This window comes from Papio anubis, chromosome 7 (genome assembly GCF_008728515.1).
Source record: "Papio anubis isolate 15944 chromosome 7, Panubis1.0, whole genome shotgun sequence".
In the NCBI taxonomy this organism is placed as follows: domain Eukaryota; kingdom Metazoa; phylum Chordata; class Mammalia; order Primates; family Cercopithecidae; genus Papio; species Papio anubis.
Genome location: NC_044982.1, coordinates 143,860,052 through 143,885,713, shown reverse-complemented (window position 1 = coordinate 143,885,713; position 25,662 = coordinate 143,860,052). Strand labels below are relative to the sequence as shown.

The 25,662-nt window shown below is 42.8% G+C and overlaps 1 protein-coding gene and 1 pseudogene across 9 annotated transcripts in view; both read left to right on the top strand.

The window, feature by feature from the left end:
• Window positions 1–13,727: 13,727 nt before the first annotated feature.
• On the top strand, window positions 13,728–21,604 carry LOC101014650 (annotated as a pseudogene).
• Window positions 21,605–23,086: 1,482 nt separating this feature from the next.
• TMEM62 (transmembrane protein 62) overlaps window positions 23,087–25,662 on the top strand; it is a 45,784-nt gene continuing 43,208 nt past the window's right edge. For 3 of the 9 annotated variants that reach the window (XM_021940511.2, XM_021940508.2, XM_021940505.2), the window contains exons 1-2: window positions 23,089–23,568; window positions 25,084–25,221. In XM_021940511.2, coding sequence (XP_021796203.1) covers window positions 25,219–25,221 — 3 coding nt within the window. In that variant the 5' untranslated portion in view covers window positions 23,089–23,568; window positions 25,084–25,218. Of the gene's footprint in view, window positions 23,569–23,755; window positions 23,955–25,083; window positions 25,222–25,662 lie in introns of those variants that run through there. The other 6 variants (XM_021940504.2, XM_009210013.4, XM_021940510.2 and 3 more) reach the window with 4 other exon arrangements.

Sequence of the window (25,662 nt, the reverse complement as noted above, 5' to 3'; positions counted from 1 at the left end):
AACTGTTGCATCTACCAGGTTAAAAACAAAAAACAAAAAACAAAAAGCCAAAGTTAGCGTCCATTACGAAAGGAAGAAAACTCGTCAGGGGCTAAAGCAAGAACCTGTCCTAGCTGGCCGGTTGTTGGCCTGAGGGTGTTTTGTATCCCAGCCTCCCTGGAGTAGTTCCCCAGAGCCTATAAAATGAAAAAGAAAGTACTCACACATCTTCCATTTTTAGGGTTCTACCCCGTGGGCACTTGCACATGTGTACAAAAAAGCTGGGGATCCAGCTTTATTGGGGAGCACGGGGGGGAATAATTTGGAAACCTAGTCATTCATCGATAGATGAAAGAAAAGATAGACTATGGTACATTCGCATTTTGAAATACTGTGCAGCTCTTGAGCAAGATAAATCTGCGTGAAAAGATCAAGATAAATTAAGTGAGAGGGAAAAAAGCCAAGTTGCCGCAAACTATGTATTTGCACACATGGGCATTTAAATCTGAAGGAGTAAGTCTGAAAGGGGAAAGGGCAAAGTAATAACTCAGGGCCAGGATTCGGATTGGAGGAAGAAGGTGGTCAAGAGCTACTTTACCTTCATCAGTATTTTAAATTGTTTACAAAACAAATAATTTTAAAGTGTATATTTTTAACAAAGGGAAGAAAATAAAGCTCCAAACAATGTGAAAAGCAGAGGAGGCTTTCCAAATGCTGTGGTCCACCTTGATTAGTAGAACTTTCCTGCCTAAACAATGTTTCTGCTCAAATGAACTACCGTCTGGGTGCTAAAATACTGTTTTTCCAGCCTTTTTTGCCCAACAACCACAATAAATACATTTTACATCTTATCACTGTACCTATACAAAAGTATATGGGTATATATAGAATATGTATATATACGCTGAAACTAAAGTTTTCTGAAACAATGCTTGCGATATGTCATATTTTCTATTCAACTGCAATATGTTTATGCATTTAAGCCAAAATACTGGTTGTAGTTATTAAAGTGATATTATAATCCACAATAGATATTGTCCCACATTTTGATAAAAATTGCCCAAAAAGTTACCTTGTTCCTTCCTGTCTCTATGCCTTTACTCCTGGAGTTCTCTTGTGCTACCCCACTCTCTTTTCTTCTTCTTTCATTCCTAGATAAATGAAATAGACTAGAAAGTTCAGAAATAGGTCAGGGGCGGTGGCTCACGCCTGTAATCTCAGCACTTTGGGAGGCCAAGGTGAGTGGATCACCTGAGGTCAGGAGTTCGACACCAGCCTGGACAACACAGTGAAACCCCATGTCTACTAAAAATACAAAAATTAGCTGGGTGTGGTGGTGGGTGTCTGTAATCCCAGCTACTCAGGAGGCTGAGGCAGGAAAATTGCTTGAACCTGGAAAGTGGAGTTTGCAGTAAGCCAAGATGGTGCCACTGCTCTCCAGCTCTCCAGCCTGGGCTACAAGAGCAAAACTCAATCTCAAAAGAAAAGAAAAATAATAACAGCCACTTATTAACATCTTAATGTAATCAAATCACTAGTATATTAATAGCACTAGCTATATATTAATAACAATCCTGTAGGTAGATGTTACTACTTCTATTTTACTGTCATGAGAAATTGAGAAAACTGAAGTTTAGAGAAGTTATAGAATTTGGTTAGGGACATGCAGCTTCCAAGTGACAGAGCAGACATTCAGCCAGCACAATGGCTCACCCCTGTAATGTTAGCACTTTGGGAGGCCAAGGCGGGAGGATTGCTTGAGCCCAGGAGTTTGAGATGGGCAACATAGCAAGACCCCCACCTCTACCAAATAATAATAAATAAAATCCAGTTCAAATGACTCGCAAGGCCCTGTTCTTAACCATTTCACTTTATTACTTTATACCAAATTCAAGCATTTTACACATGAAAGATACAGCATTTCAAGTTAGAAGGAAATTATGGACCGTTTGTTTGTTTATTTATTTATTTGTTTATTCAGATGAGTTTTGCTATTGTTGCCCAGGTTGGAGTACAGTGGCGTGATCTCAGCTCACCACAACCTCTGCCTCCCGGATTCAAGCAATTCCCCTGCTTCAGCCTCCCAAGTAGCTGGGATTACAGGCATGCACCACCACGCCCGGCTAATTTTGTATTTTTAGTAGAGATGGGGTCTCTCCATGTTGGTCAGGCTGGTCTCGAACTCACGACCTTAGGTGATCTGCCTGCCTTGGCCTCCCAAAGTGCTGGGATTATAGGCGTGAGCCACCACGCCCAGCAGGACTGTTTATTAAGTGGTGCAAAAACAGATGATTATGTAGCAGTTCCTAAAAAAAAAAATAGACATAGAATTCCCATATGATGCAGCAATTCCACTTCTGGGTATATATCCAAAAGAAGTGAAAGCAGGGACTTAAAGAGATGTTTGTACACCTGTGTTCATTGAAGCATTATTCAGTATAGTCAAATGGTGGCAGGAACCCAAGTGTCCATCAACAGATGAATGGATAAACAAAATATGGCATATACATGCAATGAAATATTATTCAGCCTTTAAAGGGAAGGAAAAGGTGACACATGCCACAACATGGATGAACCTTACAGATATTAGGCTATGTAAAAGAAGCCAGTCACAAAAAGACAAATGCTGTATGATTTGACTTATAATACATACCTAGAGTAGTCAAATTCATAGACACAGAAAGTAGAATGGTGGTTGTCAGGGTCTGAGAGGAGGAGAGAATAGAGTTTCATGGGTATGGAGTTTCATTTTGGAAAGATGAAAAAGTTTTGAAGATGTGTAGTGGTAATGGTTGCATAACAATATGAATATATCTAATGCTACTGAATGGTATACTTAAAAGTGGTTAAAATGATAAATTTTATGTATATTTTACCACAATAAAAAATTTTAAAGAGGCCGAGCCTGGTGGCTCATGCCTATAAGTAATCCCAGCACTTTGGGAGGTCAAGGCCAGTGGATCACTGGAGGTCAGGAGTTCGAAACCAAGCTAACCAACATGGTGAAACCCTGTCGCTACTAACAATACAAAAATTAGTCAGGCATGGTGGTGCATGCCTGTAAATCCAGTTACTCAGGAGGCTGAGGTAGGAGAATCGCTTGAACCCGGGAGGCAGAGGTTGCAGTCAGCCGAGATCGCGCCACTGCACTCGCCTGGGTGACAGTGTGAGACTCCATCTAAAAATAAATAAATAATAAGTAACTATTTGGGAAAAAATGGTCAGATCCTTACCTCAAATCATATCTCAAAATAATTTTTTTTTTTTTTGAGATGGAGTGTCGCTCTGTTGCCCAGGCTGGAGTGCAATGGTGAGATCCCAGCTCACCACAATCTCCGCCTCCTGGGTTCAAGTGATTCTCCTGCCTCAGCCTCCTGAGTATCTGGATTACAGATGCATGCCACCATGCCCGGCTAATATTTGTATTTTTTAGTAGAGACGGGGTTTCACCATGATAGCCAGGATGGTCTCGATCTCTTGACCTCGTGATCCGCCTGCCTTGGCCTCCCAAAGTGCTGTGATTACATGCATGAGCCACCACACCCAGCCCTCAAAATAATTCTTAATACATTAAAGAGTTAACTGCTAAAAAGAGTAAATAAGTAAAAATTATTATTATTTTTTTGGAGACAGGGTCTTGCTTTGTTACTCAGGCTGAAGTGCAGTGGCATGCTCTTGCCTTACTTCAGCCTCTACCTCCAGGACTCAAGCGATCCTCCCACCTCAACCTCCCAAGCAGCTGAGACCAGAGGCATGCACCACCATGTCTGGCTAATTTTTGTATTTTTTGTAGAGACAGGTTTTCTCCATGTTGCCCAAGCTGATCTCAAACTCTTGGACTCAAGTGATCCACCCACCTTTGCCTCCCAAAGTGCTAGAATTACAGGCATGAGCCACTGAGCCCTGCCAAAAGTAAACATTTTTTTAATATTGGGGTGGAGAAGTCTTTTTTAAGCATGTTGCTAAAGGCAAAAAATATAAATATAAAAAGACTAATATGTAATTGTATTAAAATTAAAAACATAAAAATAAATGACATAAAATTTAAAGGTTAAAAAAAACTGGGAAGAAATGTCTACAGTAGACATGGCAGATCAAAGGATAAAATCCCAAAGAGGCCAGGCACCATGGCACATGCTCAGAATCCCAGCACTTTGGGAGGCTGAGGAGGCTGAATCACTTGAGCCCAGGAGTTCCAGACCAGCCTGGGCAACATGGCAAAAACCTGTCTCTGCAAAAAATAGAAAAATTAACTGGGCTTGGTGGCATGTGCCTCTAGTCCCAGCTACTCAAGAGGCTGAGATGGGAGGATAACTGGCGCCCAGAAGGCAGAGGTTACAGTGAGCCAAGATCAAGCCACTGCCAGCCTCAGCAAGAAAGTGAGACCCCGTCTCAAAAAAAAAAAAAAAAATCCTAAAGATGACTATTCCAAAAGAAAAACGGATGAAAGACATAAATGTGCAACTTACCAATTTCTATTAATTTATGAAAAAGACCTAACTAGTAAGCAAATAAATGAAAAATAAGAAAAAATTATGATTTATTGCCTGTAAATTTGGCAAGTTTTTTTTTTTTTTTTTTGGAAGATAGTGTTGGTAAGAAGCTGGAAGGATAACCATATTATTACGTAAAATGCAAGTGTAAATTGGTAAACCTCTTGGAAGATGGTGTGGCAATATTCTGAAGCCTTTTTAAAAAAATGTATACTATTTGGACCAGGCACGGGGGCTCATGCCTGTAATCCCAGCACCTTAGGAGGCCAAGGTGGGTGGATAGCGAGGTCAGGAGTTCAAGATCAGCCTGGCCAAGATGGTGAAAACCTGTCTCTACTGAAAATACAAAAAATTAGCTGGGTGTGGTGGTGGGCGCCTGTAATCCCACCTACTCGGGAGCCTGAGGCAGAGAATTGCTGGAACCCGGGAGGCGAGGTTGCAGTGAGCCGAGATCGCGCCACTGCACTCCAGCCTGGGTGACAGAGCAAAACTCTGTCTCCAAAAAAAAAAAAAAAAGCACATTTTTTGGGGGGCAAATTCTTTTTTTTTTTTTTTTTTTTTGAGACAGAGTCTTGCTCTGATGCCCAAACTGGAGTGCAGTGGCATAATCCGTGCCTGGCCGGCAATTCCATTTTTAAGACTTTATACTGGAAAAATAATTCAGAGTGTAAGCCAAGTCTTAATTACATAATTATTGGAAACGTAGAAAAGTTAAGAACAACTCAGGGCCAGACGCGGTGGCTCACGCCTGTAATCCCAGTATTTTGGGAGGCCGAGGCGGGCGGATCACGAGGTCAGGAGATGGAGACTATCTTGGCTAACACAGTGAAACCCCATCTCTACTAAAAAAAAAAAATACAAAAAAATTAGCCGGGCGCGGTGGTGGGCACCTGTAGTCCCAGCTACTTGGGAGGCTGAGGCAGGAGAAGGGTGTGAACCCGGGAGGCGCAGCTTGCAGTGAGCCGAGATCGCGCCACTGCACTCCAGCCTGGGCGACAGAGCGAGACTCCGTCTCAAAAAACAAACAAACAAACAAACAAAAAAAAAACAAAGAACAACTCAGATGCCCAACAATAAAGGACGCTGGCTAAATAAACTGTTCTCCCATACAATATAATACTCTGCAGTCATTAAAAATGTCCACAGATGCAATGAGAGTTCTTGAGACTCAGGAAGTCCGTGAGGGAAATCTATTTTTATAGTAACACAAAAAGTAATTAGCTGGGTGTGGTGGCATGGGCCGGTAGTCCCAGCTTGTTGGGAGGATGAGGTGGGAGGATGGCTTGAGCCCAGGAGGTGGAGGTTGCAGTGAGCCAAGATCCGGCCATGGCACTGCAGCCTGGGTGACAGAGCCAGACTGTGATTCAAGAAAAACAAACAAACAAAACAAACAAACAAAAAAGAGTTATTTGCCTTTTATTTAAAAAAAAAAAAAAAAAACATGTTGGTATTTGCACTGATGAGTCCAAAAGCTTGGTAGCTGAAACTATTGGCCTCTTAGCACAAAATCAAGGCAGTGGCATCAAACTGGACTATTCACCAAAGTGAAGTAGTAGTTCCTTTACCACCATGCACTTGCAGTTAAAAAAGGGCAGGGAGGGGGGAAAAGGCTTTCCCTTAAGAATACCCTTGATGAAGTAAACATTGTTAATTTATTAAATCTCAACCCATGAGCCTTTTAAACATTCTGTATGATGAAATAGGAAGTGCACAAAGTTTTTCTGCCATGTACAAAAGTATGATAACTGACTTGAGAAGAAGCACTTCTGCATTGAGTTCCTAGCTCAACCAGTCACTTTTTTTTTTTTTATCACAGAACACCCTTTTTACTTAAAAGAACAACTGACAACTATCACTGTGATTATTCAGACTTGAGTATTTGGCAGGCATTTTCTCAAATATGAACAAGACTTTTTCTTCGAGGAAAACAACTGTCAGTTTTTGTTGTCTGTGACAAAGTTGAGCTTTCAAATGAAAAATTAGAACTGTGGAAAAGTCATATCTGCCACTGTGAGCTTGACAAAGTCCTCATGAGATCAGTGGTGATATTAATGTGATTTTTTGATACATTACAATGACAGGTGTCAACGTTTGGAAGATTGGTATAACTCAATCAATATTTTCCAGATGACAAATGAGGTGTTAAAAATCCAGCATGGGCTGGGCGCGGTGGCTCACACCAGTACTTCGGGAGGCAGAGGCGGGTGGATCACAAGGTCAGGAGTTCGAGACCAACCTGGGCAAGATGGTGAAACCCCATCTCTACTAAAAAAGAAAAAAAAAAAATTAGCTGGGCGCGAGACTCCTTCTCAAAAAAAAAAAAAAAAAAAAAAAAAGATGGGTAAAAGATCCATCCAAAATGCTAAATAGAACAATAGAATGTAATGCTATGGAGTACAAACATTTCATTGATATGGTTTCAGATTCCACATTGAATTGAGTTTTAAGAAACTACTATTTGTTGGCTGGGCACAGTGGCTCATGCCTGTAATCCCAGCACTTTGAGAGGCCGAGGTGGGTGGATCATGAAGTGGGGAGTTCGAGACTAGCCTGACCAACATGGTGAAACCCCATCTCTACTAAAAATACAAAAAATTAGCCAGGCATGGTGGCACGCATCTGTTTTCCCAGCTACTCGGGATGCTGAGGCAGGAGAATCCCTTGAACCCGGGAGGTGGAGGTTGCAGTGAGCCGAGATCACACCACTGTGCTCCAGCCTGGGCAACAGAGCAAGAGTCTGTCTCAAAACAAAACAAAACAAAAAACACAGGCTGGGCGCAGTGGCTCACGCCTGTAATCCCAGCACTTTGGGAGGCTGAGGTGGGTGGATCATGAGGTCAGGAGTTCAAGACCAGTCTGGCCAATATGGTGAAACCCCATCTCTATTAAAAATACAAAAATTAGCTGGGTGTGGTGGCGCATGCCTGTAGTCCCAGCTACTCGGAGGCTGAAGCAGGAGAATCTCTTAAACCCGGGATGTAGAGGTTGTAGTGAGCTGAGATCACGCCACTGCACTCCAGCCTGGGCAACAAAAGCAAAACTCTATCTCAACAAATAAATTAAATTAAATTAAATTAAATTAAATTAAATTAAATAAATAAAATACTCTTCCCCTTCCCAGTTATGTATCTGTGTAAGGCCAGATTTTCTTCATACACTTCAACCAAAACAATGTATCACAATATATTGAATACAAAAGTAGATAGAAGAACCTAGCCACCTTTATTAAGCCAGACGTTAAGAGATTTGTGAAAATTGCCCGGCGCGGTGGCTCACGCCTGTAATTCCAGCACTTTGGGAGGCCAAGGCGGGCAGATCACGAGGTCAGGAGATCGAGACCATCCTGGTTAACACGGTGAAACCACGTCTCTACTAAAAAATACAAAAAATTAGCCAGGCGTGGTGACGGGCACCTATAGTCCCAGCACTTGGGAGGCTGAGGCAGGAGAATGGTGAGAACCCGGGAGGCGGAGCTTGCAGTGAGCCAGGATCGTGCCACTGCACTCCAGCCTGGGCGACAGAGCAAGCCTCTGGCTCAAAAAAAAAAAAAGAGAGATTTGCAACAATATAAAAGATTACCACATTTTTCAATATTTTTTATATTTTGGAAAGCAGTTAATTTTGTTTTTTTTTTTGAGACGCAGTCTTGCTCTGTCGCCCAGGCTGGAGTGCAGTGGTCAGATCTCAGCTCACTGCAAGCTCCGCCTCCCGGGTTCACGCCATTCTCCTGCCTCAGCCTCTTTTTTTTAGTAGAGACGGGGTTTCACCGTGTTAGCCAGGATGGTCTCGATCTCCTGACCTCGTGATCCACCCGTCTCGGCCTCCCAAAGTGCTGGGATTACAGGCTTGAGCCACCGCGCCCGGCCCTCTACTAAAAAATACAAAAAAAACCTAGACGGGCGCGGTGGCGGGCGCCTGTAGTCCCAGCTACTCGGGAGGCTGAGGCAGGAGAATGGTGTAAACCCGGGAGGCGGAGCTTGCAGTGAGCTGAGATCCGGCCACTGCACTCCAGCCTGGGCGACAGAGCGAGACTCCGTCTCAAAAAAAAAAAAAACAAAAAAAAAAACAATTCACAAAATACGCATTGGTCCCACAAAAATGTCCAAAGCCAGATTAGAGGCTAGCACTTGTCAGATTTATTTCATCATTAGAGGCTCCTTCTTAGGGGTCCTAGCGTTTTCAACCCAAGACCTTATTAAAATGCAATTATGTTTGGGATGATAACCTCTTATCAGATTACCTTTAAGTAGGTATTAGTTTAAGAGATCCTGAAATTCAAGTTCTTTGGAATTGTGCATATCATAGGTTGAAGGTTCGGTTTCACAAGAAGCTGAAACTGAAACAGATTAGCTTGCAGGAGGTATATTAGGGAGTATTCTTGGGATCAACAGCCATGGAAGGGAAGCAAAAGGTAGGAAACATGATTGGACTGAGGGAGAAACTGAGCTGCCATGCAGGCTGAACAACTCTCTGGGGAATCCTGAAGCTGGAATAACCCTCTTTCGGAGTTGGCCCTAGTTGGGAGCAGGAGGGAATGTTTTTATGCGCTTAATGTTGATCAGTCATTAGATGTGGGTAGCCCTGGCAAAAGGGGTCAACTTGAGCAAGCCAGCTGTCTTCAGCAGAGGCAGTCCCTGATGGCTTCTCATTGGCAGCACTCTGAGCAGCTGGGGGAGTAAGTCCTTCATTCCTGAAGGAGGATCTGGGTGGCACATCATAGTTTCCATTACATATGGGAATGGTGAGAAAGCAAAAGGCTAAAAAAAAAAAAGTCAGCTAAAAGAGCCAAAGACAGGCTGGGCGAGTTGGCTCACACCTGTAATCCCAGCACTTTGGGAGGCCAAGACGGGTGCTTGGTCAAGAGATCAAGACCATCCTGGCCAACATGGTGAAACCCTGTCTCTACTAAAAATACAAAAAAATTAGCTGGGTGTGCTGGCGCGTGCCTGTACTCCCAGCTACTTGGAAGGCTGAGGCAGGATAATTGCTTGAACCCGGGAGGCAGAGGTTGCAGTGAGCCGAGATTGCGCCGCTGTACTCCAGCCTGGCGACAGAGAGAGACTCCGTCTAAAAACAAAAAAATGCCAAAGACAATATCTTCTTGAGTTTGGTCTACACTTGAGAGTTTGGGCTTGAATCCTGATTTCACTACTTCCTTACAAAGTCAAATCACAATCTCTGAACCTCAATTTTCTCATCTGTAATTGTGATGATAAAATTTATCTGATAAGGAGGCTATAAGAATTACACAAGAAAATGTATATGAAATTACTTTGTCAGTTATCAAGTACCATATAAATGTATGGTGTTGCTATAAATAGTTGATTTATTGATTAAAGGTAGTAGTGATGAGGTAGTAAAACTGCTGTCTGGTTGGCTGAAGCCAAGGCAAGGATGAAATCTAGTTCTCCAGATTTGTTATGACTGCTTTGTGTAAAGCCTCACTGAACAGTATTCCTTTGTGTCATTTCCTCTTTAGCTCTTGCTGGGTATACTCCAGTGATCCAAGATGCTACCAACATGCCTACTCTAATATGCTTTTTAGTTTTATTTCGATAAAATAAACCCATTTCTCAGAGATGCTTGTGATGCGGTAATATTGTGTTGGGTCAGAGGTATTTTAATGTAATTCAATTATACTTGAGCTATTCTATGTTAACATCTTCCAAAGAAATAAATAATTGATGGCCTAAACATGAAGATCTGCATGTGGGAACTGGTGATCTCACAACAGAAGGAAGTTTAGGAACTCAGGAGGAGGATGACAGAGGACAAAGGTACAGAGGATTTGGGAGATGGAGGGAATGACAGGTCTAAGCTGATAATAAGCTGATGGAGATGGAAAGGGCTTAGGCAGTCATCCCATAAGAAAATCACTAGCCCCAAAAGCATTATCTCATTTAGCCCTTGAAACAACCTTGTGGAAGAGAGACCACTATAGTTGTCATTTTAGAGGTAAGATAATAGTGAGTCATAGGAGTTAAAGATTTGTCTGGTCACACAGTAAGTGTCAGAACTGGTTTCAACCCAGGTTAGTATGAAGTTCTTAGCCACACTGCCTGAAGAGTCTGGTTTCAACCTGAAACTAAGAGAGTACTCCTAGCAGAGAGATAATGACGAAGGAAGGGTGGTAGAAAAATGACTCTATGAATAAAGTAATAAAAGACAGTGACCCAAAGGATCTGGCTAGGTGGGGTTAATCATATGGATAAAGAAACAGGGAGACCTAGAAAAGACTGAGTAAGATTTAAATGGATGTGCTACCTTTACCTAAAATTTCCAGAACTGCCCTATCATTTCATTAATGCCACAACTGAAGGTCAAGAATGAGAAAGATGAGAACATAGTTCATTGTTCTCATCTTACTGTAATTTTGGAAGAGGAGAAAAGAACAAAAGAAGTGAGTGAAGAAAGCAAAGACTTGTGATCTTTATGGAAGGGCAAATGGAGTTGTTATAGAAGAGTCTAACATCCTTCCAGGCAGGAGACAAAGTAAGAAGGGAAATGACTAGAAAAGAGTGAAGGGAAGAAGGGGAGAAGGAAAAATTATTGGAAATAGAAAGATAAGCCTCAATGTGAGGGGGAAAGAAGAGAAAAGGAACATGACATTCATTCATTAGTTTCAGACAGTTTAAATCAAGACACAATTGGGTAAATTTATTCAAATGGTCATGTTCCTGTCATAAATACGCACACACACACACACACATACACACACACTTTTTGTCACATTAATAAAAAGGCAACAAAACTAAGTTGAGTGACAGCTTAGTCCCAGGAACTACTTTGCACCAGAACCTATAGTAACAAAGCAGAGATATTATAACTTATTTTATGCCATGTCACTTAATATATAGGGTTGTCCCTTTGTATATGCCAGGGATTGGGTCCAGGACCCCCCAGAGTATATAAAAACCCATGCATACTCACATCTCACAGTCAGCCCTGCAAAACCTGCATATACAAAAAGTCAGCCCTCTCTATACTCAGGTTTCCCCTGAATAGTGTATTTTATTTTATCTAATTAACTTATTAGTATTTTTATTATTTGAGACAGAGTCTCACCCCATCACCCAGGCTGGAGTGCAGTGACACAGTCTCAGCTCACTACAGCCTCTGCCTCCCAGGTTCAAGCGATTCACATGCCTCAGCCTCCCAAGTAACTGCGATTACAGGCATGCGCCACCATGCCTGGCTAAGTTTTGTATTTTATTTTTATTATCATTTTCTTTTTTTGAGACAGAGTCTGGCTTTGTCGGCTGGGCTGGAGTGCAGTGGCCCGATCTCGGCTCACTGCAACCTCCGCCTCCCGGGTTCAAGCGATTCTCCTGCTTCAGCCTCCTGAGTAGCTGGGATTACAGACATATGCGACTACACCTGCCTACTTTTTGTATTTTTAGTAGAGATGGAGTTTCACCATGTTGGCCAGGCTGGTCTCAAACTCCTGACCTCAGGTGATCCGCCCACCTCGGCCTCCCAAAGTGCTGGGATTACAGGTATGAGCTACCACGCCCGGCCTGAATATTGTATTTTCGATCCTCATTTGGTTGGAAAAAATCTGCATATAAGTGGACCCATGCAGTTCAAACCTGTTGTTCAAGGTTCAACTATATAATCTTTTCCCAGGCATCCAGTTTCCCAAGGAACCAACTGTCTTTGTCTGTTCAGGCTGCTATCACAGAGTAACATAAATTGAGTATCACTGTTCTGAATGCTGGGAAGTCCAAGATCAAGGGCGATTCAGTGTCTGGTGAGGGTCTGCTTTCTGGCTCACAGATGGCACCTTCTAGCTGTGTTCTCACATGGCAGAAAGTGCAAGACACCTCTCTGGGGCCTGTTTTCTAAGGGTATGAATCCCATTCATGAGGGCTTTACCCTCATGACCTAATCACCTCCCAAAGGCTCACCTCCTAACACCATCTACCATGGGGGTTAGGGTGTCAACATATGAATTTTGGGGAACATAAAACATTAAGACCATAGCAACAATTTGTATGAAAGTCTCTTTGGTCCCAGTGGGGTGGCTCACACCTATAATCCCAACAGTTTGGGAAGCTGAGGCCAGCGGATCGCTTGAGCCCTGCAGTTCAAGACCAGCCTGGGCAACCCCTTCTCTACCAAAAAAAAAAAAAAAAAAAAAAAAATTAGGCGTGATGGTGTGTGTCTGTAGTTCCAGCTACTTAGGGGGCTGAGGTAGGAGGACTGCTTGAGCCCAGGAGGTCCAGGCTGCAGTGAGCCATGTTCGAGCCACTGCAATCCAGCCTGGGTGATCGAGGGAGACCTCCTGCGCTCAAGTGATCCTCTTACACCATGTCTTTTTAAATTTATTTTATTTTTTAATATACTTTAAGTTCTAGGGTACATGTACACAACTTGCAGGTTTGTTACATAGGTATACATGTGCCGTGTTGGTTTGCTGTACCCATCAACTCGTCATTTACATTAGTTATTTTTCCTAATGCTATCACTCCCCTGCCATGTCTTATTAACATAAATCAGGGTGGTGTGAGGGGGTCGTGTGTGTGTGTGTTGGTGGTTATACCAAAATTTTCAGTAACTATTAAGAGTGGTGTTAAACAAACAAAAAAGGTAAAGTGTTAATTTTTTTTCTTCAATGTTCACTGTAACTTTTCCTTAGTGAATTCTAGTTGTGTTTAAATAGTTTGGTCTTAAAATACTAGATTTTAAGTTCAAAATAACTTATCTTTGAATATAATTACCTTTACATAATAAAATATACCTTTCTGCCTACAACTCTTCATAGTAATTTGATGAGATAAAGAGATTTTAGGCAACAACCTGCTAATAGCTTATGCCAGATGTTGACAAACTGTGATTAGTCCCCCTATGGTCATTTTTTGACTTCCCTGAGCTAAGAATAGTTTTTACATTTTTTAATAGTTGAAAAAAATCAAAAGAATAGTAACATTTTGTGACACAAGAAAGTTATTCAAAATTCAGATTTCAGTGTCCATAAAGTTTTATTGAGATACTACTACTATGGCTGCTCTCCCAGTGCAACGGCAAAGCTGAGTACTCGTAACACGGCTCACATACCATCTTGCCGTTTACAGAAAAAGTTTACTTACCCCTTTTCCTATAATATGATCATAATTTAGCTATACAATCAGAACTCAGGGTAGAATTCAGCTCTACTCAATAAAAATTCCACAGTCACGCTAAGGTCAACTCTGAATATTGACCTAACCAAAACTGATACAAATTGTTTTGAAAGGATGGGGTCTGGAAGTACGAATGAAAGTGGTCCTTGCAGCATTTCTTGTGGTCGTTGTGAGAGGGCTAGTTTCACCTCTTTCTTAGTGGGAGTCGGTAGATATCATTTAATCCTGAAAGCCCACAGCTATCACTATTGGCAGGTCAAGAGAAATATGGAGGTCAAAAACAAGAGTGAGCTCCAGCATTAAAAAGACTACTGTGGGCCGGGCGTGGTGGCTCACGCCTGTAATCCCAGCACTTTGGGAGGCCGAGGCGGGCGGATCACAAGGTCAGGAGATCGAGACCATCCTGGCTAACATGACAAAAACCCCGTCTCTACCAAAAATACAAAAAAATTAGCCAGGCGTGGTGGCAGGCGCCTGTAGTCCTAGCTACTTGGGAGGCTGAAGCAGGAGAATGGCGTGAACCTGGGAGGCGGAGCTTGCAGTGAGCCGAGATCGCGCCACTGCGCTCCAGCCTGGGTGACAGAGCGAGTCTCTATCTCAAAAAAAATAAAATAAATAAAACATTTCATGGAGAAAAATAGAGAAATAGAGTGTATACATTTATTATTATTATTATTAGTATTAATATTAGTATTAGTATTATTATTATGAGATGGAGTCTTGCTCTGTTGCCCAGGCTGGATTGCAGTGGCATGATGTTGGCTCACTGCAGCCTCTGCCTGCTGGATTTCAAGCGATTCTCCTGCCTTGTCCTCCCAAGTATCTGGGACTACAGGAGTGCACCACCATGGCCAGTTAAATTTTTAAGACCAGCCCAGGCTGGTCTTAAATTCCTGACCTCAAGGGATTTTCCTGCCTAGGCCTCTGAAAATGCTGGGATTATAGGTGTGAGTCACTAAGTCTAGCCTTTTCCTGAATTCTTTTTTTTTTTTTTTTTTTGAGACAAAGTCTCACTCTGTCACCCAGCCTGGATTGCAGTGGCACAATCTTGTCTCATTGCAACCTCCGCCCCCTGGGTTCAAGCAATTCTCCTGCCTCAGCCTTCTGAATATCTGGGATTACAGGTGTGCACCACCAGGCCCAGCTAATTTTTTGTATCTTTAGTAGAGACAAGGGCTTCACCAAGTTGGCCAGGCTGGCCTTGAATTCCTGACCTCAAATGATCCTCCCACCTCAGCCTCCCAAAATGCTCAGATTACAGGCATGAGCCACTGCACCCAGCCTTCCTGAATATTTTTGATCCACAGTTGGTTGAATCCACAGATGCAGAACCCACGGATATGGAGGGCCGATTGTACATTCATACCATAAAACCATCACTATTATCCATCTCCAGACTTTTTTCATCTTGCAAAACTGAAACAGTATACCTATTAAACATTAATTCCCCATCCACTTCCTCCCAGTCTCTGCAAACTACCATTCTACTTTCTGTCTCTGTGAATTTGACTACTCTAGGTACCTTATATAAGTGGAATCACACAGTATTTGTCTTTTTGTGACTGGCTTATTTCACTTAGTATAATGTCCTTAAGGTTGATCCATGTTGTAATAAGTCAGAAATTCCTTGATCTGTGAGTTTTTTGCTTTTGCAGGTGTTTCAGGTTTCTTGTAAAGAGCATTGATTACCTAGATGAAATTCTTCCCAAATTTCTGTTTTGTTAAGGAATAAAAGGAGTGCTCCCTTAAAGCTTAAAAAGCGTATATACCCAAAGTAAAATAGTTCATCCTACCATAAAGACACATACAAGCAAATATTTACTGCAGCACTATTCACAATAGCAAAGACAGGGAATCAACCTAAATGCCCATCAATGGTAGATGGGATAATGAAAATGTGGTACACATACACCATGGAATACTACACAGCCATAAAAAAGAATGAGATTATGTCCTTTGCCGCAACATGGATGGATCTGGAGACCATTATCCTAAGCAAATTAATGCAGGAACAGAAAACCAAATACCATATGTTCTCACTTAAAAGTGGGAGCTAAACAATGAGAACGCATAGACACAAAGAGGGAAATGACAGACATGGGCCTACTTGAGGGTGGAGGGTAGGAAGAGGGAGAGGATCAGAAAAAAAAAAAAGCCTGTCAGGTACTATGCTTATTATCTGGGTGACTAAATAATCTGTACACCAAACCCCTGTGGCATGCAGTTTACCTGAATAACAATCCTGCACCTGTACCCCAAACCTAAAATAAAAGTAAAAAAAAACTTTTAAAATGTCTAGTACACACCAGTGATCATTGCAGCATCATACACAATAGCCAAAAGGGGAAAACAACCCAGGTATTCATCAACAGATGAATGGATAAACAAAATGTGGTCTATACATACAATGCAATATTATTCAGCCTTAAACGGAAGGAAATTCTGCTACAACATGGATGAACCTTGAAGCCATTATGTTAAGTGCTGATGGTTGCATAACAATATGGACGTACTTAACTGCACTGAATTACACAACATCTCACTCTGTTGCTTGGGCTGGAGTGCAATGGTGCAAAATTTCAGCTCACTGCAGCCTTGACCACCTAGGTTTAGGTGATCCTCCCACCTCAGCCTCCCAGGTAGCTGAGACTACACGCATGTGCCACCACGCCCAGCTAATTGTTTGTATTTTTAGTAGAGACAGGGTTTTGCCATGTTGCACAGGCTGGTCTCAAGCTCCTGGGCTCAAGCAATCCGCCTGCCTTGGCCTCCCAAAGTGTTGGGATTACAGGGGTGAGCCACTGTGCTCAGCCTATTTTACCACAATTTAAAAAAATAATTAAAAAAAAATCTTAATCTCAACACTTTGGGAGGCCGAGGTGGGCGGAATTACTTGAGGTCAGGAGTTTGAGGTGAGCCTGGCCAACCTGGCGAAACCCTGTCTCTACTAAAAAATACAAAAATTAGCCATACGTCGTGGCCCACGCCTGTGATCCCAGCTACTCGGGAGGTTGAGGCACAAGAATCGCTGGAACCCAGGAGGCGGAGGTTGCAGAGAGCCTATATGGTGCCGCTGCACTCCAGCCTGGGTGACAGACCTAGACTCTGTTTCAAAAAAAAAAAAACTTTATACACACACAACCTATTTTAATTACATTACTTTAGCTCTCTATAGAAATGAATTCACAAAACAATTTAATACTACATTTTTGTATTTTTAACAAGGTCAGTAAGATAGTGATTTGAAGACAATTATGGCCAGGTGTAGTGGCTCACGCCTATGATCCTAGCATTTTGGGAGGCCAAGGCGGGTGGATCGCTTGAGGTCAGGAGTTTGAAACCAGCCTGGCCAACATGGAGAAACCCTGTCTCTACTAAAAATATTTTTAAAAACTAGTCAGGCATGGTGGTGGGCTCCTGTAATCCCAGCTACTTGGGAGGCTGAGGCAGAACTGCTTGAACCGAGGAAGTGGAGGTTGCAGTGAGCCAAGATCACATCATTGTACTCCAGCCTGGGCAACAAGAGCAAAACTCTGTCCTCCCTCCACTCCCCGCCAAAAAAAAAAAAGACAATTTCTGCATCTTATATTTATGAGAAACGCTTAATTCAACATGTGGCTGTTGGTGACAATGTACATTGTACTGTTAAATGTCCGAGTGATATATTCTCCCTTGACTTTGGTTCTAGGTAAATTTGCTTTCATGGTGAATTGCTGCCTGCTTTCTTTGTAACAAGAACTCTATTTACCTTTCTGCTTTGACTGTCAGGAACTTTGACTGTCAGGAACTGAACTGAAGTGATTAGCTGGTCAAACCAGTATTTCCCTGGAGAATCATTAACCATCATTAAATAAATAATTTCCTGTTCCTATTCACTTTGAATACCACAAATGAAGTGGCTTGGTTGGAGTACAGTGTCTGAAATTGAGACTACTGGCCTTTGTGACTTTTGACCACGTCCAAATGCTTTAACGGCATGATTCCTCCTCTTGTTGTGCCCCATTTCTAGAAAATGATTTCCTGTATCTTTGAGGTTTCTCTAATGTTGCAGGAAGTCAGGGACCCCAAATGGAGGGACTGGCTGGAGCCGCAGCAGAGGAACATTAATCGTGAAGATTTCATGTACATTTATCAGTTCCCAAATAATAATTTTATAATTTCTTATGCTTGTCTTTACTTTAATCTCTTAATCCTGTTATCTTCATAAGCTGAGGATATACATCACCTCAGGACCATTGTGATAATTGTGTTAACTGTACAAATTGATTGTAAGACATGTGTGTTTGAACAATATGAAATCAGTGCACCTTGAAAAAGAACAGAATAACAGTGATTTTTAGGGAACAAGGGAAGACAACCATAAGGTCTGACTGCCTGAGGGGTCAGGCAAAAAGAGCCATATTTTTCTTCTTGCAGATGGCCTATAAATGGACGTGCAAGTAGGAGAGATATCGCTAAATTCTTTTCCTAGCAAGGAATATTAATATTAATACCCTGGGAAAGGAATACATTCCTGGGGGGAAGTCTATAAATGGCTGCTCTGGGACTGTCTGTCTTATGCAGTTGAGATAAGGACTGAGATACGCCCTAGTCTCCTGCAGTACCCTCAGGCTTACCAGGGTGGGGAAAAACTGTCCTGGTAAATTTGAGGTCAGACCAGTTCTCTGCTCTCGAACTCTGTTGTCTGTTATTTAAGATGTTTATCAGGACAATATGCGCACTGCTGAGCATAGACCCTTATCAGTAGTTCTGCTTTTCCCCTTTGCCTTGTGATCTTTGTTGGACCCTTATTAGTAGTTCTGCTTTTTGCCCTTTGAAGCCTGTGATCTTTGTGCCTACTCCCTGTTCTTACACACCTCCCCTTTTGAAACCCTTAATAAAAAACTTGCTTTTGAGGCTCAGGTGGGCATCACAGTCCTACTGATATGTGATGTCACCCCCGTTGGCTCAGCTATAAAATTCCTCTCTTTGCACTCTTTTTCTTTATTTCTCAGCGGGCTGACATTTATGGAAAATAGAAAGAACCTACGTTGAAATATTGGGAGCGGGTTACCCCAATACTCTAAGGTCTCTGCAAATGCATTTTATGTATGCCACATTGCTTGGGTTTTAAATTAGATCATCTTAGTCATGTCTCCCAAATTTGGTTTTAAAATATCCTTCCACGTGTTTTCTAGTGGTGTAGTATTAGATAAAACCAAAATCAAAATTTTATTTTATTGATATGGGTAATGCTCTCCATTCATAAATTATAGCCCTGGTCCCTCAGTCACTATGTTCCACATTTTGGCACTATTTAAAAAAAAACTCTTATTTTCTTCCGTTGAATATCCAATCAGGTGCCATGTTCTATAGTTTTTATTTTTAAAATTGTTGTTACATTTGATCACTCCTTTCTAATCTCAAGGTCGCATTCTCCCATCTTTCTTCTTCAGGTCTTTGTAATTACTCCACTACCTGGATTATTGCAATCTCCTTCCAACAGGATTCTCTCTCACACCTGTCCTCTGGACAGTCAGTTCTCTATGCTGTTGCCAGATCCATGTCGCCAAAGCAGAACTCTGTTGTCTTCACTCTTGGCATTTACAGAGGCCTTCCTCAATGTGCCTCAAGCCAAAGGTCTGGTCTAATTACCATTATTCCTCTTGGTGTAGGCTGGCAAACTGAAACATTCACTGTCCCTGCAACATGCCCTGCATTTTCTCATCTTAATGCTTTGGTTCGTGTTGTTAGGAAAGTGCTTTTACCCACCCCAACCTCAATCTCTGCCAGTCAAGAAATATTACCCATCCTTTATATGCAACATCCATAATTAAACTTTTCTTGATTCTTTCCAAAGATGTACTCTCTGCTAGTTTTTGTTGTTGTTGTTGTTGTTGTTGTTGTTGTTGTTGTTTGAGATGGAATCTCGCTCTGTCACCCAGGCTGGAGTGCAGTGGCCTGATCTCGGCTCACTGCAACCTCCGCCTCCCAGGTTCAAGTGACTCTCCTGCATCAGCCTCCCAAGTAGCTGGGACTACAGATGCGTGCCACCATGCCTGGCTAATTTTTTGTAATTTTAGTAGAGACAGGCTTACACTATGTTAGCCAGGATGGTCTCGATCTCCTGACCTCGTGATCTGCCCGCCTCTGCCTCCCAGTGGTGGGATTACAGGCGTGAGCGGCCATGCCCAGCTTCTCTCTCCTAGTTTTAACCTTCCCCCTGCCTTTTATATCTGTTCATCTCTTGTGGCAAAAAGCATATTCTTCACATATTAAACTTATGTATGTATGTCTCTCTCTTACATAAACTCCTTAGATAATGAACCATAGCTCTTTGCCTACTTATCTTTATGTTTCTTTATGTTTTCTGCTTAGATCAATGTATTGTATTCCAAAGGTACTCAAAATTTAATTGAAAATTTTAAATTGAAAATTCAATTTAATTGAAATTGGCATAAATCCAATACTGACAACATATCCCAAGGAAAAAACTCAAGGGGAGTTTTTTTTTAAGAGCACTATTTGTGTAAAAATATTTGCTCAGCCAGGCGCAGTGGCTCACGCCTGTAATCCCAGCACTTTTGGGAGGCCGAGGCGGGCGGATCACGAGGTCAGGAGATCAAGACCATCCTGGCTAACACAGTGAAATCCTGTCTCTATTAAAAATACAAAAAATTAGCCAGGCGTGATGGTGAGTGCCTGTAATCCCAGCTGCTGGGGGAGGCTGAGACAGGAGAATGGCATGAACTCGGGAGGCAGAGCTTGCAGTGAGCCGAGATCGCGCCACTGCACTCCAGCCTACGTGGTAGAGAGAGACTCCATCCTCCCCAAAAAATACATATCTTTACTCAGAACAGGCATAAGTGGATAAGTTGGCAACAGCAGCTGCACAGGGTGGGAGAAGCAGTGGTAGTGGAGGCAGTAGTGGGGCTGGCGGTGGTTCCAGGTGCAGGACAGGTAGTGGCCATAGCGGCTTGTTGGATAAGTGGAAGATAGATGATAAGCCTGTAAAAATTGACAAGTGCGATGGATTAGCTGTGAAAACCTCTTTGGATGATTCTGCCAAAAAGTTACTTCTGGAAAAATACAAATATGTGGAGAATTTTGGTCTCATTGATGGTCGCCTCACCATCTGTACAATCTCCTGTTTTTTTTGCCATAGTAGCTTTGATTTGGGATTATATGCACCCCTTTCCAGAGTCCAAACCTGTTTTCGTTTTGTGCGTCATATCCTATTTTGTGATGATCTGGATTCTGACCATTTATACCTCATAAAAGGGGAGGAGCATCTTTGTCGTGACCCACAGGAAAGATCCTACAGGAATGGATCCTGATGGTATTTGGCAACTGTCCTCCAGTCTTAAAAGGTTTGATGACAAATACACCTTGAAGCTGACCTTCACCAGTTGGAGAACAAAGCAGCAGCGGGAAGTCGAGTTTACCAAGTCCCCATTGCTAAGTTTGTCATGCATGTCCATGTGAAGAGACCACCAAACAGGCTTTGTGTGAGCAACAAGGCTGTTTATTTCACCTGGGTGCAGGTGGGCTGAGTCTGAAAAGAGAGTCAGCAAAGGTTGGTGGGATTATCATTAGTTCTTATAGGTTTTGGGATAGGCGGTGGAGTTAGGAGCAGTGTTTTGCAGGCAGGGGGTGGATCTCACAAAGTACATTCTCAAGGGTGTGCAGAATTACAAAGAACCTTCTTAAGGGTGGGGGAGATTACAAAGTACATTGATCAGTTAGGGTGGGGCAGGAACAAATCACAATGGTGGAATGTCATCAGTTAAAGCTATTTTCACTTCTTTTGTGGATCTTCAGTTGCTTCAGACCATCTGGATGTATACGTGCAGGACACAGGGCATATGATGGCTTAGCTTGGGCTCAGAGGCCTGATAAAGTTTTTTGACCACAGTGGGACACTGGTCATGGATGTATATGATCCTGAAATATCCAAGCTCCATGACAGTCTCGCCATAGAAAGAAAAATAAAATAGCTAATTCTAAAAGTAGCCCTCTTTCTGCTGGATCTTGCTGAATTACTGGTTTGGGAGGTGGGGGAGATAAAAATAACTCAAAATGGATAAAGTAAAAAAAGTTAAAAAGTTCCTGTTTTATCCCAAAATTTTAGTCTATTCTGGATAAATAGGATTTTCTGACACAGATATGAGAAGTTGTAGCTCTGATGTCTAGCTGTAGTCTCCTTGGTCTGCTGATTGCATTATTTTAATTTGCTTTTCTGGGAAAGCAGTTTTGCTAAAAGCTGTACAGACTTTTTCCTTTGTACCTAGCAGTACTTTATATAGTATAGTTTTGGGTCATGTAGCATTTTAAGACTCAATTAAAAAATATATTCATCTGTTGCTGACTTTGTTAATTCCTATTTCCACATGTGTTTCCTTGAAGAATTCAGTATACGACTTCTCGTGTGTGATAGCTTTCCTTCACACACTATTTTTGTGGGTGTGTATATATCTGATTTGGGGAGAATTTAAAATACACATAGCTTTTAAATTTGTTTGAAACAGACCTTCTGCCTGTTACATTTTGTGCTCCTAACCAATTAAAGAAACCAATGACATTTTAGTTTTATATTGTGTTTTCCACTAGTATATCCCTGTTGATTTGTTTGTGCCTTTTATTAACTGCCATTGTCTAAAAATTTTTTCAATGAAAGGAAGGCAGATGTGAAAATAAATTACTCAGAATACCAATATATAATAAACAATTCAAAAATCAACAATAAGGGAGTGGTTAGATAAGTTAAGTAGGGCTGAATCTAATTCTCCTGGGCTTTGCCCATAGGAAGTATTTAATATTTATTAAATGAATAGTATACCACCGTGTTGCAATATTAGTTAATCAGTTGCATGTGAAATCAGGTTAAGGGAAAAATAACTTTCACAAAACATAGGAATTAACATCTATAGAAAACCTATGCTGCCGGGAGCGGTGGTCCCAGCACTTTGCGAGGCGGGAGGATCGCTTGAACCCAGGAGTTCCGAGGCCAGCTTGGGCAACACAGACACCCTAGTCTCTACAAAAACTATATTTAAAAAATTAGCTGGGCGTGATGGTGCGAACCTGTAGTTCCAGCTACTTGAGGCCAGGGAGGTCAAGGCTGCAGTGAGCCATGATCGCGCCACTGCATTCCTGCCTGGGGGACAGAGTGAGATCCTGTCTGAGAAGTGAAGGAAACGGGAACGGTAGCGGGAAGGGGAAGGGAAAGAAAAGAAAACCTATGGAGGCACGTTAATAATCAGAAGGGGCCAGAGGAAGCCACCTGACACATTTGTGAGACAATGTGAAAGGCGTCCTCATACATTCTCACTTTGATACAACAACCCTGCAAAGTGCGCACGGAAGGTGTTATTAACTCTGTTTTACAGGTAAGGAGATCGACCCACTGAGGTCAGGACTGAATGACCAAGGCGGAGCCAGGACTCTAGCCCTGGCCTCCTGGCCACTGGTCCCGGTCTCCTTGCCCGCCACCACTCGGCCACCGTCATTGGTGTTCAGAGTTTCGGTTCCCTTTTCTTTGATCGCATTACTTACGCAAAACGAGCCCAGACACTTGCGCTGCCAGAGAGGCACAGATGCCGGCAGGCGGCTGACCGGCGCAGCACCCTAGGCCCGGTGTCTGGCTCCAGCCCCGCATCCGGCTCGGCCCCGCATCCGGCTCTGGCCCCGCGACAAGAGAGTCCGGAAGTGCAGGCAAAGCGGCTCCCGGGAGCGCCGCGCGGTCCCGCGCGGGATCAGCGAGGGCCGCTCCCCGGCGGACTGGCTGGCGGGCGGGCGGCATGGCTGCAATGCTGGCTTTCAGGGTGGTCGCGGGGTTGGCCGTCGCGGGGTTGGCGGCCGCAGCGCTGGTGGCCATGCTCTTGGAGCACTACGGCCTGGCGGGCCAACCCTCGCCGCTGCCGCATCCCGCGCCCCCCAGGAGGCCGCACCCCGCGCCAGGTCCTGGAGACAGCAACATCTTCTGGGGCCTGCAGGTGAAGCGGCGGGAAGCCGGGCCGGGAGGCGGGTGCAGAGCGGGCACCGTGCGGTGAGACCCTGGCGGGTGCTGGGCCCCACCCTCCAGGCTGCGGGCCTCACTCAGGTTGTAACTCGAGGCTCTGTCTAGTGCTGGCCCTGTCCCTACCTGGGGGGTTCGTTATGCACTGCCTCTTTGTCTTTTCCTTCTGCCCGCGAGAGCCGCTGAGCCGCCGCTCCCCATGCTGCCTCTTCCCGGCTCAGATCTCTCTGTTCAATACCTGTTTTCGGCAGATATCCGACATTCACCTGAGCAGGTTTCGAGATCCAGGCAGAGCGGTAGACTTAGAGAAATTCTGTTCTGAAACTATTGACATCATTCAACCAGCTCTCGTCCTAGCAACAGGTAGGGAGGCTTGCCGTGCTGTGGTGGTGTTCTGTGGTCCGGATGGTAGAACTCTAGCCAGGGCTGCGGCTTTTCACTTTGGGGACGTTGGGAGCAGTATAGCCACAGCCCCAGATGAGCCCTGTGAGGTGGAAGAGATTGGACATGCTAACCCCTTTGCCTATGGATAACTGAATGAGTCAAGATCCAGGCAAAATGATTTGACGTAGCAAGGTTTTGTCAAAGCAGTAAAAGCAAGGCTCCTAGTTCTCATGTCAGTCTTTTGTCTCATATATTTGTATCTGGTTTCTGTTCTTGTTGTTACAGTTGTGGTTGTGAGAATTAGGGAAAAGCCTGTAACCACGAATCAGAAGTTCTCTTCTTTTGCTCACTTTTCAATTTTCTTTATATTATTAATCTTATATTTTCAGTTGTTTGAGGCTTCCGGTGACCCAGGGCACTTTTTCTTCATCTTTTAATAGTTTTATGACTTGAGTTTTGTAGACTCTTCAAACCCTTTATTTGCTTCCAAACTGTAGTGGAGAGAAGAAGCTAAAGGAGCATCTATCTGTCTTGCTTACTGGGGAATTCATCACCCATCCACCTTATTGAAGTATCTCTGCTGACATGAAAGGATATCAGTTCTCATTTAATGGATGAACCCCCATAAAAAGTGTTCTGTTTAGTTCCCTATAAATTTTGGTATTTTGTTGTCCAGTTGCACCTGCCACATTGCTTCTTGCTATAAAACTAATACTTGGTCAAGTCACATATTCTGATTTTGTGGTTTGGAAAACATGGTTGCCGTAGATATTAGGTACCCACTCAGAGTATTGGAATTTCTTATAAAAACATTTTCATTTTATCAGAGTCTACTGATGCATTTTGTACTGTTCTCTTTAAGGATTTTTTTCACAACTCATTTCTAATATCACATAGGCATTTGCTAACGTATAAGGAACAAAGCCCTTGCTGAGAAAATCTTGTTAGTTTAGATGGCTTGATTGGACATTGGTGGTCTCATGAGCAGTTTTGCTTATACATGTTGAGTACTTTAAGTATCGTTGTTCCTTCAGTGTGCATATCTAAAAAAATGGAACCCCTAGGAGTTTGTTTTGCATTGTGATTCAATTCTTGTGTAAACCTACAGGAGACCTGACAGATGCCAAAACAAAGGAACAGTTGGGATCCAGGCAGCATGAGGTAGAATGGCAAACCTACCAGGGTATTCTGAAGAAGACAAGAGTCATGGAAAAAACCAAGTGGCTGGATATCAAAGGAAATCATGGTGAGACCCAAGAGCCAGATATAATAAAGAGTAGAGTTTTTTTCCCCCTTCAGGAACCTAGATTTTCTAACTTAGATTGTAAAATTATTAAGTGGGACATTATAACATAGGTTTACATATACTAAAGGTCACAACTCTGAAATACAACTATATAATGTGGTTTTAAAACTTCAGATGTCATTGTTAGCCTTTGAGATGACAATTGGTATGGTCCTTTTTTGTGACATATGCTGCTTTTTTATTATTATTATTATTACTATACTTTAAGTTCTGGGATACATGTGCAGAACATGCAGGTTTGTTACATAGGTATACACGTACCATGGTGGTTTGCTGCATCCATCAACCTGTCATCTACATTAAGTATTTCTCCTAATGCTATCCCTCCCCCTGCCGCCCACCCCCAAGTCCTTTCTTCTTTACATAGAAGAAACATGAGTT